The sequence below is a fragment of the Drosophila sulfurigaster genome, chromosome 2L (genome assembly GCF_023558435.1).
Source record: "Drosophila sulfurigaster albostrigata strain 15112-1811.04 chromosome 2L, ASM2355843v2, whole genome shotgun sequence".
NCBI lineage: Eukaryota > Metazoa > Arthropoda > Insecta > Diptera > Drosophilidae > Drosophila > Drosophila sulfurigaster.
Window position 1 is genome coordinate 9,752,081 of NC_084881.1, and position 19,137 is coordinate 9,771,217.

Below are 19,137 nucleotides of genomic sequence, written 5' to 3' on the forward strand. Positions count from 1 at the left end.
ACGTTTTGCGCTCGTCGTGGCTCGGCAAGCAAGCACACATCCACACACAAACACAAAGACACACGCGGACTGTGCTCGCTGCACAGGCGGCTACTGAGCCTTGGCCAATCGTAAAAGTTTTGTACGTATTTAGTACAATTTCGGGATTTGGCAGGATGTAACGAGCCTGTAAGAAACTCAGCGCGCTGTGTGTGATAAGCAAAACGTAAAACAACAACAACCCCCAAATTTACGACAACAACATAAAAATTGCAAAAAAAAAATTTCAATAATTTTTAAAAAAATTAATACAAAAATACTAATAAAAGAGTGTTTGAATCGAGGCAAAAAAAAAAGGTGTCAGTTGATATCAAGTTCATTATTACAACCGACAATCGTATTCGGCTTGCCTCGGTTATATAGTTCGTTACAACGCCGTTCGCCGTTGCCGTCCCCCCTCATTGCGCCTCCCCGCCCCGCCACTCAAGAAATTCATGCCGCGCATCGTTGTGTTTACCGCGTGCCGGCTAAACGGGTTCTTATTTCGCTTTTAACGTTTTTCATTTCTAAAATAAACTAATTCAACACCAGATACCGATTAAAGGTTCCGCAATCGATACGTTAAATTGGTAAAAAAAAAAAATGCATTCCTTTACATAGAACAGATCTCTCTCTCTGACACGATTCCACTTGCATCGTGTATGTGTATGTGTGTCTGTGTGTGTGTGTGTGTGTGAGGTATATACAAGGAGTAAATAGAAGCTATTGTAGTTGGAAATGAAATGGAGTGGAAAATGTGAATGAAATGTAAATAAGAAAGGATATAGGCTGGGCAAAAGGGCAAAAAAAAAAAATAAATGCAGCAATGCCTTGACTACACGGCAATGATAAAGGATGAAGGATATGAAATGTGTAAAGTAATTAAAACGAGTCGAGGTGCCAGGGAAGGCAACACCAGCAAAAGGCAGTAGAAATGTTAATAAAGGACGAAATGCAAATGAAAATGAATTGAAGAAATGTTCAAACTGTTTTCACAAGAAATAGAAAAGAAGAGTGTAAACGATATAACTGAAATACGAATATGAAAGGAATTACAACTAGTCATGGCAAATAGGCAAATAGGTTTAAAGGAATATGAAAAGTGGACAACTGTTTTAAACCTCCTCAGCTTGCGCTTTCCGCTTAATTTGCTTATGCAATTCCAAGCATAACCTTCGACAAAACTGTGACAAAAACAAAAAAAAAAAAGAAATAATAGAAGCAGCAAAATCTGTTAAAAAAAAAAGTAGCTCAACAAACGAAACGATTTTCGCAGCAATTGGCAGAAAGAGTGACCCAGAGGGAAAAGGGTAAGAGGGGCGAGGGGAGGAAGGTTAACCCAAAAAAATCTCAGCGATTCTCGTTGTTGTTGTTGTTCTTGTGTCCCATGTCTGGAGTCCCATGTCCTGTGCTCTGTGTTCTATGTCCTGTGTCCTGTGTCATTGTCCTGCCGCTAGTCTTGGGTAATAGTGTCGTTTCCTTTATTTGAGCCCGCATTGACTTTTATGTTACCTTCTTCTTCCCTTTGTTGCTGATGTTGTTGCGTTCGACGCACACACAATTGAAAATTCAATTGATTTACAAAATGAAGTCCTTGCAGCATGTGTGTATGAGTTTGGTTTGCTTTTCTCTTTTATTTTTTATCTATTTTCATTTTCATTTTTACGAGCGGAACAACAATTTTTGAGCTGCTTTCGGGTTTTCGGCTTAAAGCGTGCCGTTAACGGTTCTGGCCGTTTTGTAGTTCTTCTTTTCAATTCGAAGGGTCAGCGAAAGAGATAGCTACATATTGAGAGAGAGAGATAGGGAGTCAGCATTCGACGCCCCAAATTTCCTGCTTTTGTTTTGTGCGGCGAAACTAGCGTCACGTTTGTGGCAACTGCGACTGATGGCCACACAGCGCTTGCTACCAAGATGTCTCTACTGTGTGTGTGTTTGTGTGTTTGTGTGTGTGAGTGTTTGTTAGAACGATGCGGCCTAAATCGTTTTAGGAGCAGTGATTCTCATTTTCTGCTTTTTTTTTGTTGTCTTTGTTTTTGGTTTTTGGGGCAAAGGCGTTGAAATGTTTGCCATGGACATTGGCTTCAAGTTTATGGAAGACAACGACGACGAAGAAGTGCGAAGGATGCGCGATAGATTGACACACTTTTGCCTTTCACATTTCGAATCTCGGATTTACAGCAAAAGCTGTAAATGAGACTAACTTGGAGGCTAAAACCGTTCAATTCGCTTGACGAATCGACCAACTATAGATATCGCTGGCAGGCCCCAAATTGCAGTGTCATTAACACTTTACGATTCTGCATCGCATTGTTTTGGCTTTGTGGCTTTAAACCGTTCAATTGAATGCCAGATAAATACCCATAAATAAATGCAAAGCCTATGCCAATTATAAATCAAATTACAACTTAGATAAATGTGTTTTTTGCTGCTGTCGCTTTATTAAAACGAAACTAGGCGTAATTGCATTAATTTTACATGCTATGCAAAATAGTTGGCTTCTCATATTGCAGCTAATTGAGTTCTATTTAATTGCCAACTATTCTGAAAAACGAAACCAGAATAACAAAAATCTCCCAAGCTTGGTTATCGTTTAGATAGAAAAGTTATTTTTATTTTATTGTTTGCAATAACTTTAAAACTATTTTACATGTCGCATAAAATGGTTGCCATATTGCAGTTAATTGAGTTGCATTTAATTACAAGTTGTTTCGTTTAGAAACCAAAAATGTTTTCATTACTTTGTTTGCAATAAATCTAGAACGAAACAGAATACTTTTAATGTTGTTTAAGTTAGAGTTGTATTAAATTAAATTTGGATTACAGCTAATTAATCTGAATTAAGTTGAAATGAGCTTTTACTAAACGGTTTAAGCGTAGTTTTCGTAGGCAACAAGCGTTTTGTTTAGCATGCCAAGCATATTTACAGTTTTCAATAAATAGTGAATAAATCCTGACGCCCTGAAGTATGCAACAGAAACGTTGTAAGCTTATTTTGTACTCTAATCCGATTTGAGTTGCCTTCATGAATCGCAAACTGACTCCCTTAAGCACTTGGATTTGTAAAGAAAGTCGATTGAACGTGGCGAGGGGAGGCACAACAGTTAGTTGCCACATTAAAACTGTAAATGCTCGCGCTTTGTTCCCATTTTCCTTTCTCTGGTTCAGTTTTTTTTTTCTTGCTTTGCTGTTACTTTGTTGCTAGCTGGTTTTATTGTGGCATCCTTTTAGTGTCCCGTGGCCAACTGTGCTTGGGCTGTCGCTTTTTGGAGGAGCATTGATTGCTTTGCCATGGAGATAATTTGCAGTTAAGCTAAAGAAAAGCTGCTCAGCAATGCACAATGTACAACTCGCACATTGTTACTGAGTTTTCCATAGTTTCGCAGTCAACTATGGCATAGCTGTAGATGTAGCTGTAGCTGTAGCTGTACAGCCCAGGCAGGTGTTGTGCTGTTGACGGAAACTTTTGTGAGTGCATTACAATTCATTTAGTTGCTTTAAAAACTTGAAATCCACAGGACATGCTCATTTCTTCATTCTATCACTCGCACCCAACGTTGTTGTCGCTCCCACAGACTCGCTCAAGTATTTTGTTTAAGCAACTTTCCTCGTTTCGGTGTCAAGTGCTTTTATTGGACGCAAAAAAAAAACTAACCAAAAAAAAAAGAAATGTATAGCATAAAAGAAAATAAGGGAAAAGGAAAATATAATGTGTAAAGAAAAAACGTTGCAGCTACTGAGACGACAGCTGGGGCGAAAAAAGGGAGAAAAAAATAGAAAATAAGAGAGCAGCTACTGCTTCAATTGCTACTCCAACTTCCATCTTGAAAACACTCACTCCATAAAAGCTGTCGCCTGCTTTGACTATTTTCCCAGCATTGTGTGTACTTTTATGAAAAGCTGTTGCTTTTCCTACACACCGCCATCATCTCCCTCTCTTCTCCCCTCGCTCGCCCATGTGCGTGTCTATCAAAGTGGAATTTAAATAAAGTTGTGTGGTTAGCACGCAGAATTTTTTGCTTCGGCCTTTTAAAGACGAACAACTTTAACTCATAACACGCATACGCCATGTATGACAAACCAAAGTTCTTGCTGCTGCATCAAGTTTACACATTGATGACATTTCTCCGTTTTTGTTGTTTTTATTGATAGCCAAGCAAGCAGTTCCTTTTATCAGATGTCATTAGCTTAATTGACAAAAAGTCAGCAAGTTTTCTCTTGCAACTTTATAAATGTCAAACGAGTAAATAAACGAAGAAGAACACACAAACACACACACATAAATATGCTAAAGATATGTCAACTGCAGATTGTATCTTGTTGTAGTTTGTTTGCTCTCTTATTAATAAATAATAATTCCGAGTACAAAATGCTAAATTACCAGCAATAAAAATGATTGCCAGACGCAGCGCCATCTGTTGTCGAGTAGGCATATTGCTGACTTCACAATTCCAACTCTTTTGACTGACTTTATTTGATTAATTTTTGCCCTCTACTACTACTACTACTACTATTGGCTTGTTTAGCCGAGTTTGAAAGTTTTCTCTTTCGCTTTTAGTTAAGTTGCATATTGAATTCATCTCATCTTTTTTTGCTGTTGCTGTTACTATTCATTCAGTCAGTAACTAGACATTTATTCGACATTCACAACTTGCTGAACTGAAATCAACGCAATACGTGAAAAACTTTTGTGAAGACTTCAATTTGTTTAATTAAACTACGAAAAAGTTATTAGAAATATTGGATTACCGTAGAGAGAAGCACAATTTTATCGATTCGATTAGGCATGCCAAAAAAAGCTTCTAAAGCAATTAAGTGCGGTTCGTTCAAAAGGGCATTTGGTCAACTCTCAGTTAAATTTGGAAAATTGGTGGTCAATTGAGTGCAACCTTGAATATTACAATATTAATATTTGTTGGTTTGACGCTTTGACAGCATATGCTATAGAATGTTGAGTAGGTATTTTCGGTTTCTAAATTTATTTGGTGAGCTTTTGATATTTCAAATACATTATAAGAGTGTATTTATTTTCCATATTCAATTTGACGTTCGATATTTTTATTTGTTTGGAATATAGAATGTATTTATTTATTTTGTCTTAAATTGTTCACACAATTATATTAATTTTTCAAAAAGATAAGACTTTAGAGCAATCAAAAACCGGTATTGTTTTCAAAATATACCGAAAATGCTACAAAATACTAAGAGTATACCAAATGGTATATTTGATATATCAAAATATACCATAGACGGCAACAATATACCAGATTGTCAGCCAAAGCAACTAAGACTAAGTAGTCGTTTTTGCCCATACAAAAGTATTTCTTTAATAACTTCCACAATTTGTATCTTATCGCAACCAAATTTTCAGGAATCACAACTACTGTTGTTATTATTGTATATGCGAAAATTCGGCAGCAAATGAATGTAACAGGTAGACCCTATCAAGTATATATATTCTTCATCAGCATCAACAGCGGAGACAATCTAGCCATGTCTGTCTGTCTGTCTGTCCGTCTGTCCGTATGAAACACTGGATCTCAAAGACTATAAAAGATAGAGCTATAATTTTTTTTCGGCAGCATTTGTTATGTTTGTACGCAGATTTTTTAAATAGTTAAACCATTAAAATTAAAATATTTATCTTTTATACATATTCCTTCTTTGGATAAATGTCACATGACTTTCATTTCGGTAGATATATTCAGGAAATAGACGCTTCACTAAAGTCAATATTTCGGAGCTATTGATTGTTGTTTGATTTCCTTAATTTCCTTCTAAAGCGAACTTGTTAATACAATATCCTTTTGTGCTGTGAATAGTAAGCTGATCCGTTTTCCAGCTTTCAATCATCGCATAGTCATGTTAATTAACTGGCGACGTGTAAATCTTAAGAACTAATCTTGATCTGCTGGCAAATGGTATATGTTGATAGTCCCATTGAGTACCTGCATGTGATTGCAACACAATAAAGTATGTATGTGTGTGTGTGTGGTTGCATATGCAGCTGTGTAAGTGATGAGGCCTTGCAACGTTTCGAATGCTTATCTGCGCTCGATAATGACAGGCCGTGTGGCATAAAACCCATTAAATCACTGACGAGTCGACGGGCAGCACTTCAAGTTTGGGGGCGTGGGTGAAGGAGGGAGAAGGCGCTGCCCAACCCTTTAGCACATTGTAGGCGTCGGATCGGAGGCACGCCCCCATCCGTCCCCCGCGCTAGCTGTTGTTGTTGACGTTTGCAATTGGTGTTGAAAACTTCAGTGGAAATTGGGTAATACGCTCAACGATGACGACGATGACGATGACGACGACTGCAGTCAGCATTAAGTGTGCTCGCTTCGCCATCTCCATCTCGCTCTGGCACACTGGCGGTACCTTGCTGTCAGTAACAAAGAAAATTTTAATTTTTGTAGAATGGGCAGCCCTGGTTTTGGGGTCTCTGCTCGCTTGCTCGTTCGTTGGCTCGTTTGTTGGTTCGTGCTCTGCCTGTGCTTACAGCAAAAGTGCGATGGCAAAAAAAATCCAATTATTTTAAAACTTTTGACAACTGCAACAACAACTCGTGCTGCAGCAGCAACAAGAGAACAACAACAAGAAGCGCTAGCAACAATGCAAGGCTATGAAAACAATAAGAAAGGCAACAACAGAGCGAAAACGAGAGAGAGAGAGAGAGAGAGGGAGTGAGAGAAAAAACGAGTTGGCAGCCATTATAACTTCACTTGAAAAGTTTAATTGATTTTTACAAGTGCATATAGAGCATAAAGCTTACTCTATACTATATATGTATATACATATATACAATATGGACTTTTATGCTAGCGTACGTGTATGTGTGTGTTTGTAAGTGGGCTGAGCCACGCCCACCTGCGGCTATGGCCTGTTTTTTTAGTCCAGGCTGCAGCTTGTTATTGCGCCTCCCTCTCCCTCTCCCTTTAACTCTCCATCGCTAGTTCAACGGGGTTTGGGGAAGAAATCAAAAGTAACCAAACTCATGCTATGGCGCAGTGACTTTTTATTTACCTTTTGGCAGTGCTGCCAACCTGTCTGTCTAATGGACTGCACACCCGGCTCGAGGTTAGAAGTTCAAACGACTCTCGAGTTTAAGGTATTTTTAGTTCATTTTAATTGCCAAGCCAGCAGATGTTGAAATTTTTGTTGTTGCCGTTGGCTCAAGTACCGAGAAGTGCAGCTAATGATAGGCTGTTGTCCTTTTTATACCCGCTACCCATAGGGTAGAAGGGTATTATAACTTTGTGCCGGCAGGAAATGTATGTAACAGGTAGAAGGAGGCATCTCCGACCCTATAAAGTATATATATTCTTGATCAGCGTCAACAGCCGAGTCGATATAGCCATGTCCGTCTGTCCGTCTGTCCGTCTGTCCGTCTGTCCGTCTGTGTGTCTGTCCGTCTGTCCGTCTGTCCGTCCGTCCGTATGAAACACTGGATCTCAGAGACTATAAGAGATAGAGCTATAATTTTTCGACAGCATTTGTTATGTTTGCACGCAGATCAAGTTTGTTTCAAATTTTTGCCACGCCCACTTCCGCCCCCGCAAATCAAAAAAATCGAATAACAAGCGTAATTTTAAAGCTAGAGTCACGAATTTTGGTATATGCAATAATTACTGTAATAATTATGATTCCTGAAAATTTGGTTGCGATCAGATAAAATTGTGGAAGTTATTAAAGAAATACTTTCGTATGGGCAAAAACTCCTACTTACTAGGGGTCTGAGTTGCTTTGGCCGACAATCTGGTACATTGTGCCGTCTATGGTATATTTTGAATGCGGTACTATATCGATATACCACATATACCATTTGGTATATTTTTAGTATTTTTAGTATTTTCGGTATATTTTGAAAATGATACCGCAATATTTTGCCTTTATTTAAAATGGGTAGTGGTATCTCACAGTCGAGCACACTCGACTGTAACTTTCTTACTTGTTTTCTACCGCCTCTTTCCCTCTTTCCTGCTGTGCCTCTAGGCATGCAATAAACTAGTTTTTTTTACTGTGATTAACTAAATTGAGAGTGCAGCTATTGCAAATTGCTCTTTCAACCTTTTAGTGCATACTTCATTATGCAGACTTAAAGCTTAACTTTCCAGAGACTTTCAATTAGTTTGAAACTTGTTATGATTGTGGAAAATAAATTTGTTCAATATTGAACAAATATTTAGTTACCTTAAATAGCATTTGCAGTTAGCTAACGGCAATTGTTGCGACAGAACGAAATATGATAAATTACCAAAATATTCTGCCTATGAAAATGAAATAAAATTATCTTTATTTATAGTAGAAGGATAAAGTTTCAGCTATGCAATGATATATTGGTGATGAGTATAGTTTGTGGCATTAGCTTGTTTATTGCAACAGCTCGTTTCGCTGTCTTTCGACTTTCATCAACTACTTAAGCGTAACTACTGAACGCATTATTAACTTTCTTATGGCTGATATCAAAATTAGTTCCAACAGTTGTTTCCATTCTAGTTGTTTGTTGCTCGTGCACAAAAGGTGCTTAAATGTTGTCTGTTTATTTTTGCAAATAAAATATCTGATGGTTTCTCGTTTTACAGCTTTCGGGTTCAGCTTAACAAGTCAAAGAGATTTGCCAGCAATCACACACACACATTCACATTCATTCAGTGAAATGACTTCAAGGGAGAAAGAGAGAGAGAGAGAGAGATCTGCTTTTGCTTTTGTGTCCTTTTACCATGTGAAAGGATGTCAGTGTTAAGCCATAGGAACGACATATCTCTCAACCTTTGACCGTTTCTTTGTTTTTTTTTTTGCAGGCGGCAACAAAACCGAGAAAACAAAAATATAAAGTAAAATAAATCAATATTACTCAACAAAAAGAAGAATATAAAACTGCATATCTCTATATATATATATGAATATTGTTTAAGAGTTCTCTTCATTAAGTATTTAGTTCAACTTTAAGCAGGTAAAATTTGGTCGTATAGTAACAACAGCTTCCCTCCACATGACAACAATGAAAACGACGACAACGATGATCCTGAACAACTTTAATCTTAACTGGAATTGCAACAACTAATAATCTACAAACATAATGCCAATATCGTCAACAACAACAATGTATAAACAACGCCAACAACAACAAATACGTCAACAATCCAAACAACAACAACAACAACATCGATGGGCGTGACAATGAAATCAAATGCTGTTTTATAATGCCAATAATATTATGATGATGATGACATCGCATTTACTAACACATCTTGTAATATCCGATGATTTTCGGCTTGCGAAAATGTATTTAACAAACGATTGAATGATTAAATTATCACTCACGAACGATCATTGCAACTAAATGCTAACAAAACAAACTAACTAAATATAAACAACTAAAAACAAAACAAAATACACACAAATACACGATCCACACAAAACTCTCTCTGCTATAACACCCGCAACAAAACTCTCGCTGCTACGACACACTGCTACACTATCTGTCTCATTCGTTCACACAACACATTACATTACACTCTTATATTTGCTCCCTTTATGCATAATTAGCGCGAGCAACGTCGCGTTGACGAGAGAAACTTCTGAGAGAGCGCGCGTGCCAAAGAGTGCAAGTGCGAGAGAGTGAGCGAGCATCAGCCAAGAGAGTAAGTCTGATCAGCTCGACTCAAGAAGCAAACACAAAAACAAAAAGCAGAGAGAAAGAGCAAACAAGTGCTATACTAGAACATAGCATTCGAACTTGTAGTTGTTGTTGCTGTTATCGACTTTTTATCATCATCAACTAACTGCTGCTGCCTGCCCAACAGCAACCCCGACCCCCACACACTAACCACACTCTGCCTCTCAGTCTATCTCTCGTAAAGCATCGCATACATAAATAATGGGTATGCAGATGGCAGGCACTTTCGTTGCAGCCACCTTCCTTGTAGCGTTGCTTATCTGGACTCCCGCGCCGGTTGATGCAGTCCGTGAGTACAAAAAAAATCATCAAACTAATTACTACACACTACCTCTATACCTAGATACATACTCTATATATCAAGTACTTTTCTACAGAATAAATATGCATAGATTTAAGCGAGTCGAATCTCAAGTTAAGTGCAATTAGGTTATATTTAAGTTAAGCGACACTTCAGTTACTTTCTCTTAAGTTGCAACATAGCAAATTCAATCAGCAGATTTAAGCCAAGTTAATTGTAGGATACACGTTAATACAGTTTGATTACGAATTCCCAAGCGGGAAAACAATGCAAATTTTGTTGGCAGCTGTAGAAATCCTAATGAGAACGTCGTTGCTTAGTTTGGGGGCCAGAAATGGACATGAACAGGATATGCGCTGTCTGGGGATAGTTGCTAAAAATTAACTAGGATGTGTGTGATAATTGAAAAGGGAATTAGTAACAGTAATTGTGCAGTGCTTAATAGACGAAAATGTGGGACTTTTATTAGACGATAAGTTATATCCTACTCATCAGACAGTTAGAAATTGGGTATTAATTGAGATTATTTTGAATTAATAGTCATTTGTAGTAAAAGTGTTAGTCAAAGTTTGATATATTGCCAGGAACAATATCTAAGCTAAGTACTATTGCATAATTAACATACAAGTTGTATTCATATAATTCTATGCTTTCATTTTCTCTGCCCCAAATTGTATGCTATGTTTTTTTTTTATTTGAAATAATTACTATTTCAGAACACGTATACGTAATATCACTTTTACTGCATTTTAAGAACCAAATATTATATGCTTATAAATATTGATACCTTCTTAATTGCAATATATTTTTAATAAACCAATTTCGTTCATTATTTAATGCTACAGTTAAAAACCTCAATATGCTGGCTGCACTTTCGACAAAATGTCGAGTGGAAATTCGAGAAAGATTGTTGCATTGTAAATTACCTTTTCATCAATTAATGCGAAACTCAATCGCTGACAATTAATTCACAATTGAAACAGCTTTATCCCTCATTCAAATGGCTTTGGATATGCTACGTTCGACTTTTTTGCTCAATCAACTGAAAGTTGTAAATTTCAAATTACTTTTGCAAAAGTTCCGTCCCCGCCCTCCCGCTTACCGCTCTTACCACTTACTTTTCGTGAGAGTGAAACCACTTTTGTAGCCATATTTCATCAGTCAGCGAATGGTATTTTGGGTTAGGGGAAAGGGAAAGATAGAGATAGAGATAGACATTGCGAGATGGGGATAAAGCTAGTGGAAATGTGGTGGAACGGAACGGAAGGGGAGGGGAGAGAGAAAATAGTGCTAGTCTAGTTTTAGGGCAGCTTATGGCTTAGCGAGCTGAAACTTTTGCTATATGTTAATTATGGCGCTGCATTTATTTGAGGCTTAATATAGCTTGTCGTATTCATATAGTTTGTTCTCGGTTCTCGGTTCTCGGTTTGCCAGTTGGCAGTTCCTGTTTTTAGGTTTAGCGATTTTGGCTGCAAGGAGAGTTGTGCTACCTACTTTTCGTTCGATGTTGCCGCTTTTGCTGTCGCTGTCGCTGTCTAAGCGAAAACTTTTCAAATTATCGTAGCATCAACTTTTTTGTCCGCCCTTTCTCTCACTCACTGATGAGAATTATTGCGGCGGGCTGCGGCGACTGGAGACTGGATCGAGCCTGCCCAGGAGTTTGCGGCAAATTAATTAAAACTTGTTGCAAAAAACCACGCAGCGAGCAAAAAAAAAAATAAATACCAAAATGAGTTTGTGATATTTGCGTGGCGCCACGCACTATTTTCCTCTACATACACAGGTGCAAGGATGATGCGGTAGCTTTGCTGGGTGTCCTCCAAACAATACACAATTGTCCCCAACTACTTTTCATTCGAGCGTTGTATCATAATTTTAACAAACGACAAATTAGCCGGCAAATGTTTCCGACTGTGCGACAAGGGAGGAGATGGAGGTGGAGGTGGAGGAATTGATAGAACTTGGCATAGGGTGGGTCAAAAAAAACCATTTACATGCAACAGCAAACAGTTTTGCATATGTTTTAGAATTCCCTCAAACTCTGTCTCTGACTCTGACTCTTCTGCGCTTCCACAAATGTTGTTGTCTAACGGTTTGTCGCTCTGTCAACGCCTATGGCGTTGCAACAAGAGCGGCCTCGACTGTGCCACAGGGACAGAGACTACTAGGCAGTGAAGTGCTAGTGCAACTGCTATGTGGCATATACATACTGTGTGTGTGGAGTGATGGGGAAGTTTTGCTGAAAAGCCGCAGCCCGCAACGAGTTGTACAAACATTTCACGCGGCAAAGTGCCGCATAAATTTCAATTTAATGGTTTATACGATTCCGCACACACACACACACACTCATGCATTCGTAGTTACAACACTCACACAGCAGGCAGAACAAAAACAAAAAAAAAATAGAAAGAGGTGCGACAAAACTGTGCAAAAAACTTCGCTCTCGTCCAACAGGATGTACAATGGTGAATGTCTGTCTCTTGTTGGCGTTGTTGCATTTTGTGCTTTTTGTTTTCATTCTCCGCTCCTCCCTCGTTGTGTTTTTGCTCGTTTTTTGCACTATCCTGTCGCTTGTTTATTAGCCCAATGCAATGAAGCAGCCGTGTGAAAGGTGCGCCCAAATACACAACTGCTCTTAGGGCCTCGCAAAATATGAGCAACCTGCTACTTGACATCATTTTCATGTACCTCCTGCAATTTAACACTTCTAAAATGCCGAAAAACTAACACCGATTTCTATCTATGAAAACGAGTCTTTATTTTCGAATTTTTTTTTGTATATGTTAGTGTATGGCAATCAAAATGCTAACTATCAACTATCAAAGCTTTGGGAAAAGTTAATCCACATATGACGTGGCAACTTTTCAGGGTTGTGCAAAGGGAATCTAATACTTCCAATTTGATACTCAGCTATTTTAACCCCTCTTGAGCTCTTGGGCAAAAGAATGTCTAAAATGAAAAACTCTTGAGATGATAAAAGCTTTTGCTAGACTTTGAAGGACGGTGACTTTTGTCGAAAATTAAGCGTTTCTCCACGATTTGAGCTCTGAAACTTAATTAAAGTTAGTTAATTTGAGTAAGCTCAACTTTGCTTCAAATATTTGCGTTGTTTTCCTTTATTTTCTCGCTTTTGTAGTTTTTCCTGGGACTCTCGAGCTTACACTTTAAAAGAACTTTTCACGTCAATGTACACATCATAAAAAAGTACGTCGAAATTTGCTTATGATGAGATGACGATGATGATGACAGACACTTTGACTTGTCAAAAGTTTGGTAAAGTCTATTATTTAATTCAAGCATCTCTTCTAATTTTGATTGCGAAATGCAAAAAAAATTTCGCTAATAATTTTATATTATAGTCGTGTCTTTAAATTGCGAGTGCGAAGAACGTCTTATGTAATTAGCCGAAAAGATGGAAGTATTTATGCGTTTCGCTCGTTTCGTTTGCTTTGCTGTCATTTTCAATTGTCGGCGATGGCGACAGATAAATGTTGATTTATATGACCCTGGCCCCGGGACCGACCCCGGCTACGGTCCCGACTTCTCGAGAGGGTCTTGGACATTAATGTGTTGACATTTGGGACCTCTCTTGAAAGAGCAAAAAAATAAGGAATGAAAGAAACTAACAGCATTTCACTGTAACCATCAGACACATATACAGTCGAGCGTTGTAATGAAAAGTAATAATATTAAATTAACAGAAACTCTCAGGAATTGTTGCCGCTTTGGCTCGCAGTCACTCAGTCCGGTGTTGTGGCATGGGTAAATGGGAAATGGGCCCGGGAAATGATACTGGGCCTGTTTTTCCACTATTTCTCGCTAGGCCAAGGCAGTAACATCTTATTTATGGTCTCGTTTCTCGTAAAAATTTGTTATTTAGATTTATGGCGCTTTGCTCTTTGTTGTTGCCACATTTATTTATCTGCTTTTCTTCGCAGTTTGTGTTGTTGTTGGTTTGTGTATTTTTTTTTGTTTTTGTTGCTTGTTCTTACCGAAGCCAGTGAAATTTTAGAGCCACTTTACTTGGTCACTTTGCGAGAACAACAAGAACAAGAGCAAACCGCATTCAGAAAAACAGAAAAAAAAACAGCAAGTGTGATAAATGCCAAAACATTATTATTGTTGGCAGTTAAGAGCGTGTACGAGCACTTCTTATGTGTATGCTATATGGCCGTGTTTGTGTTGATCTAATGATATGCGGCATTAATAAAAACGCATTCGCATTTGCGTTTCTCATTTGCTTTACTTCGTCTTTCCATCGTACTTAAAAGTGGCATTGGGGAAAAGCTCGCCACGTGCCTTGCTAGATACTCATTTTTTGCTAATCTAATGGAGAGATCTAAAATCACAATTTATCTAAATTTTTTTATAGACTAATCAGTCTAGCCTTATAATTGTTTCTACTCGATTTCATTTTCGTTTTAAAACATGATCATAGGATATCATCATGAAGGACTTACTTTTAATACTAATAAAATTTAACATTTAAGGAAGGTACTACAAAGTACCCATTTTCAATAAACGTAATTTCATTCTTTAAATATAACCTTAATATACTAAAATATTACAAAGGTATTTCATTTTACTATTACTTTCAAAATTTACCAGATTGTAAAGTAAAGTAACTAGACCCGACTTCCCATTTTCAATAAAAGCTTAAAAGTGTTCTTCTTAAAATATACCGAAAATATATAGAAGGTGTTTCGATATACTATTACCTTCAAAATATACCAGATTGTCTATTAAATATTGCCATATAAAGCTTAGAGTTGTTTAGTAAACTTTGATATTAAATAAATGTATTGCCTACCAAGAAATAATTTATCCGATTTTCATTTCTTTCTAATATTAATCAAATTTACATTATCGTAATGATGTTTCGTTTCCTATTCGCCTAGAATTTCTTTCATATTTACAGAGTATTCCAAATCACTTTAAATTCTAATAAAAAATGTTTAAAAAAGCCAGACCATTCATAAATCATATATATTTGAATGCCATTTCGTTCCGACTTGCAACTTAATATGATTTGCAACCATAAAGATGTGAACAAAGACATCAAGCATACTAAATGAAATGCAAAATTGAATAATGGTGTTTCATTTCCTGCTTCATTTTTATATTTGATATTTTCTCTTGTATGATTTTTTTATCACTTAAAGATTTGAAAAATCTACGAGTCGTTGAAAGAGATTTCAGTTTGAAACACAATGACATTATGCAAATCTTGGCTACTTCACTTTTTTAAGTGCCACAAATTGTGGCACAGCATTGCTCCGGATGCTGTTGTTGCACACATTTTTATGCCACTTGCTGCCAGTTTAATTAGAAAAAATGTTAATTTAATGCTTCGGTGGTTCGCTTGGTTTCTGTTGAATTGAGTTTCCTGACCAACTTGATGTCTCTTTGCCTCTAGCTGTGTGTATGTGTGTGTGTGTGTGTGTGTGTGTATGCCACTTTTGTCTATTTGTTTGTTTCCACCTAACCAAGCTGGTGAGCATAAAGTGTGCCATGCACACACACACACACACACAGATGGAGACCGGGAGCGATGCCATGTGCTGACCCACGCCATATGTCCGTGTCATATTTTGCTTGCAGCGAACAAATTTCGACAATACCCGAAAAAAATGAACAAGCGCCGAGTTATGATGTCAATACTATATGCGCGGATGTCATACCCTATATATAAAAAATATATTTAAGGCATTTTTGACAAGAAAGATAATTGTTTTTGAATTATTTGAAGTCTATTTTTTAGTATAATCATACAGAGTAGAGTAGAGAACTATATTAAAGTTGTTGCCAGATATCTACATACATATGTAGACAGCGATGCTCTTCTCTAAAGTTAAGATAATAGTTTTGTGTTATTACTTAACTGTATATAAAAGTAATAATAATAATTTTATATAGAAGTCTTAGAGTACATTTGAGCTCTCAAATGTTTTTTCTCAGTTAATGGCAGCAATTTACAAACGGAGTTCGTTACCAAAAAATTCTGAAGCAATTCAGAAATAGTTAAACATTTTTAGATAAATTAAAATGATTTCACTGTAGGAAGTGGACTTTCTTTCTACTATCTAAATTTTAATTCGAAGAACAGTTACTACAATTGTTCTGTGCGTAATAATGTTGTGCAACTTAGGACCCTCAGAAGTATAATCTAGTTGCAATCTTTTCGCTGTAAGGCCATAAAAATACCCTGTAGCTTATATTTAAAGTGCTCCAAGTGCGCTATGAATGCGGTATAAAAATATATATATACATATTTGACGGAAATAGGTGAAACGTGCTTTCAAGCCGTCTGCACAATGACGGAATAAATGAATACCACGTGAGCATTTAAAAGCACCAGCTATACAAAGTCCGAAATCCAATGTTTTTTTTGTTGCACTTTATATAAAATGAAAATTTTAGTGAACTCTTTTGAAAAACTACGCTTAAATTTGTAGCTAAGCTTTAACTACAATTTTGTCTTGACTTGGCTGAAAAGTTGCATGTGAGGAGGGTATATCATAAAAGGAAAAAAAAAAACAAGAATAAAACGGAGTTGTGGTGAAATGGGTCATATTTGGTGACCTTAGACCTTTGGCACATCAAACATTTTCCGCATGCCCTTTTCAACTGCAGGTTAGAGAGTGCGGCCCGGGAAATCCTCGCGCGCAGTTTTCATTTAAAACTACTGAAAACTTGCTGCCAATGTATGTGTGCGAGTGTCCGTGTTCATGTGTGCGCTAAATGATTCATGAGTCACATGAGTTGCGTGTGTGTGTGTGTGTGTGGTGTTTGTAGAGAAGTGAGTTTTTGCCGTGAGCAAAAAGTGCTTAACTCGTAATTTTTGAACGTTACGTGCAAATAAGGCCACTGAGGCCGCGCTGGCCGCCGTTTAGCGATGAACTCTTGCAACAACTCGTAGCAACAAATTTGTGAGTGCATTTTATTGTAGTAGTTTGTAGTCGCAATCGTTGTTGTTGTTGTGCACATGAATATTGCAGCTGATGAGCAACAGAAGGTTTCACCCACCAAGCTCCTTCACAAGAACAGCAGCAGCCTCTGGCTTCTGCTCTAGCAAAGGGTCAAAACTTTTAATTAATGTTTATGGCTGCACTGCGGCGGCTCGGAAGCTCTTTAAGTACAATTTATTTATTATTTTTTGTTAGGATCCAAGCTCTCCAGCTCCATCCAGCTAGCCAGCTAAGACGGCCCCAAAATGGGCCAACAAGACGCTCGGCAGCCTAAAAGCAGACAACACAACGCGGCGCATTTTTTAATTAATTTGTTTGGTGCCGCCATCTTCTACCCTTTAACCACGAATTTTGTGGGTTGTTATTGTTTTTTATTTTGTTTTCGTTTTTTTCTGCTCTGGCTGTTGTTGTTGTTGTTGCTATATTTTGGGTTTGGGGTTTACATTAATCAATTAAGGTGCGCTAGCAGCTATAAGTACATGAAATTTTAATTGCATTCCTTCACCGTCGCCCCAGACATTACACACACTTTTCTTCTTCGGCTGGTTTATGTTAGTAGACGGTGTGCGTGACAATAAAGTTCATTTATTTCACTTTGACAACGGTTCAGTTCAGGGTTACGCCACAAGGTCCTTTTGCGGGGGTACTTTCGAAATTATTATGGATTTTATTTTCGTTTAATAACTAGCCTTTTGTGCGTCTAATTTGATATACTTAAAGCTTTAAGGGCTTGCGTATTTTATTTCATTTTTCTTTTTTTGTTATTTTATTTTCTTATGAACGCATTTTGCTGAAGCGCTGCTAATTGAATTAAAGCATCAAAATTTTATTTTGCGCACTTTATTAGCAGTTTGTTTATTGTTTTTTTTTATCATATTGATACAATCCACTCTTGCAAACCAAAAATATCTAACTACACCATGTTACTTTGACGATTATTGTCAGTAAATATCTGTTCTAACTATCAACAGATTTGATAACAATAGAATACAATAATTGATTACGTGAGTGGCATACAATAAATATTCCTGTATGGATGATATCTTGCTGACTTCGTGTATTGAATTCGTTTATCTTTAACTAAAGGATTAAGCTATTGGCAGTTCACAGCTTTTCATGTTAATTCATATTTCGAATATTTCTTTTTTAACTCTTTCATTAAAAGCTATACAAATTTAGTTTTATCTTTAACAACTTCGAGAAGAACTCTAGATTATGTCTACTTTTGATAAGAAGATATTACAAACGACAAGTTCAGATAATAATTATTGTAATACTTGCATTTAATCTTTCACTTTGCACAGTTTATTATTAAATTCTGAAAATGCACTAAGTTTCGAGTAATACTCCAAACAATTACTAATAAGCTCTGTGCATATATTAAGAATGGTAATTCTAATTTCCTAACAATTACTACTTAATCTTTGTTTATATACATATTACGACCGATCACTTCAATTTATTGACTTTATCTTAATAAATTAATTTTATCCTCCACTGTTCATAATTAATTTAATCTTTAAATGCTTAAATTAGTGTAGAATTCAAATAGATACATGTATATTTAAACAACTTTCGAAAGAATTCAAATAGATCTATAAAAAAATCAGAACTAGTTTTCCTACTAAAATGTTTTTGGCTTCTCCAAAGCATGTGAATTTCATTTCCGTTACTCATATGTATACGAGTGTGTATGTGTGTGTGTGTGTGTGTGTGTATGTGTGTGTGTGTTGTGTATGGTTGTATGGTAAACTCTCGTATAAGTAGATGAAATATTCATACCCAAAAATTTCATCACCCATCGTTGATTATCCCGAGCTCCCTCCCCGCCGCCGTCTCGCTCGCTCTCTCACTCTTTCACTCGCTTTCGCGCTCTGTTCTGTTTTACTCTGGGGTTTTTGCCATGCAGGATGCGTGTGTGTTCATTTTTTTTTCGACTGTTTCTTTGAGCACGCAGGGGAATAATTACAAAATTTATGAGCACGGCAATGGGCGTGGCCTCATAATTGTCAATTGATGGGGAGAGGTCGCAGCGGGTGCCTCATAAAACTGAAGTAGTTGCCAGTCATTGTTGTTGTTGCTGTTTCTGCTCTTTTTGTGCTTTTGTTGCCGCCATCGTCTGTTTGGTTGTTTTGACTGTTGTTTCTGTTGCTTTTGCTTTTGCTGTTGCT

The 19,137-nt window shown here is 37.2% G+C and overlaps 1 protein-coding gene across 8 annotated transcripts in view; it reads left to right on the top strand.

Moving 5' to 3' along the window:
- The window catches only part of LOC133846137 (tyrosine-protein phosphatase Lar), a 159,749-nt gene that overhangs the window by 31,111 nt on the left and 109,501 nt on the right, over window positions 1–19,137 (top strand). For 7 of the 8 annotated variants that reach the window (XM_062280918.1, XM_062280926.1, XM_062280943.1 and 4 more), the window contains exon 3: window positions 9,568–9,986. In XM_062280918.1, coding sequence (XP_062136902.1) covers window positions 9,899–9,986 — 88 coding nt within the window. In that variant the 5' untranslated portion in view covers window positions 9,568–9,898. Of the gene's footprint in view, window positions 1–334; window positions 609–8,819; window positions 9,987–19,137 lie in introns of those variants that run through there. The other variant, XM_062280935.1, reaches the window with a different exon arrangement.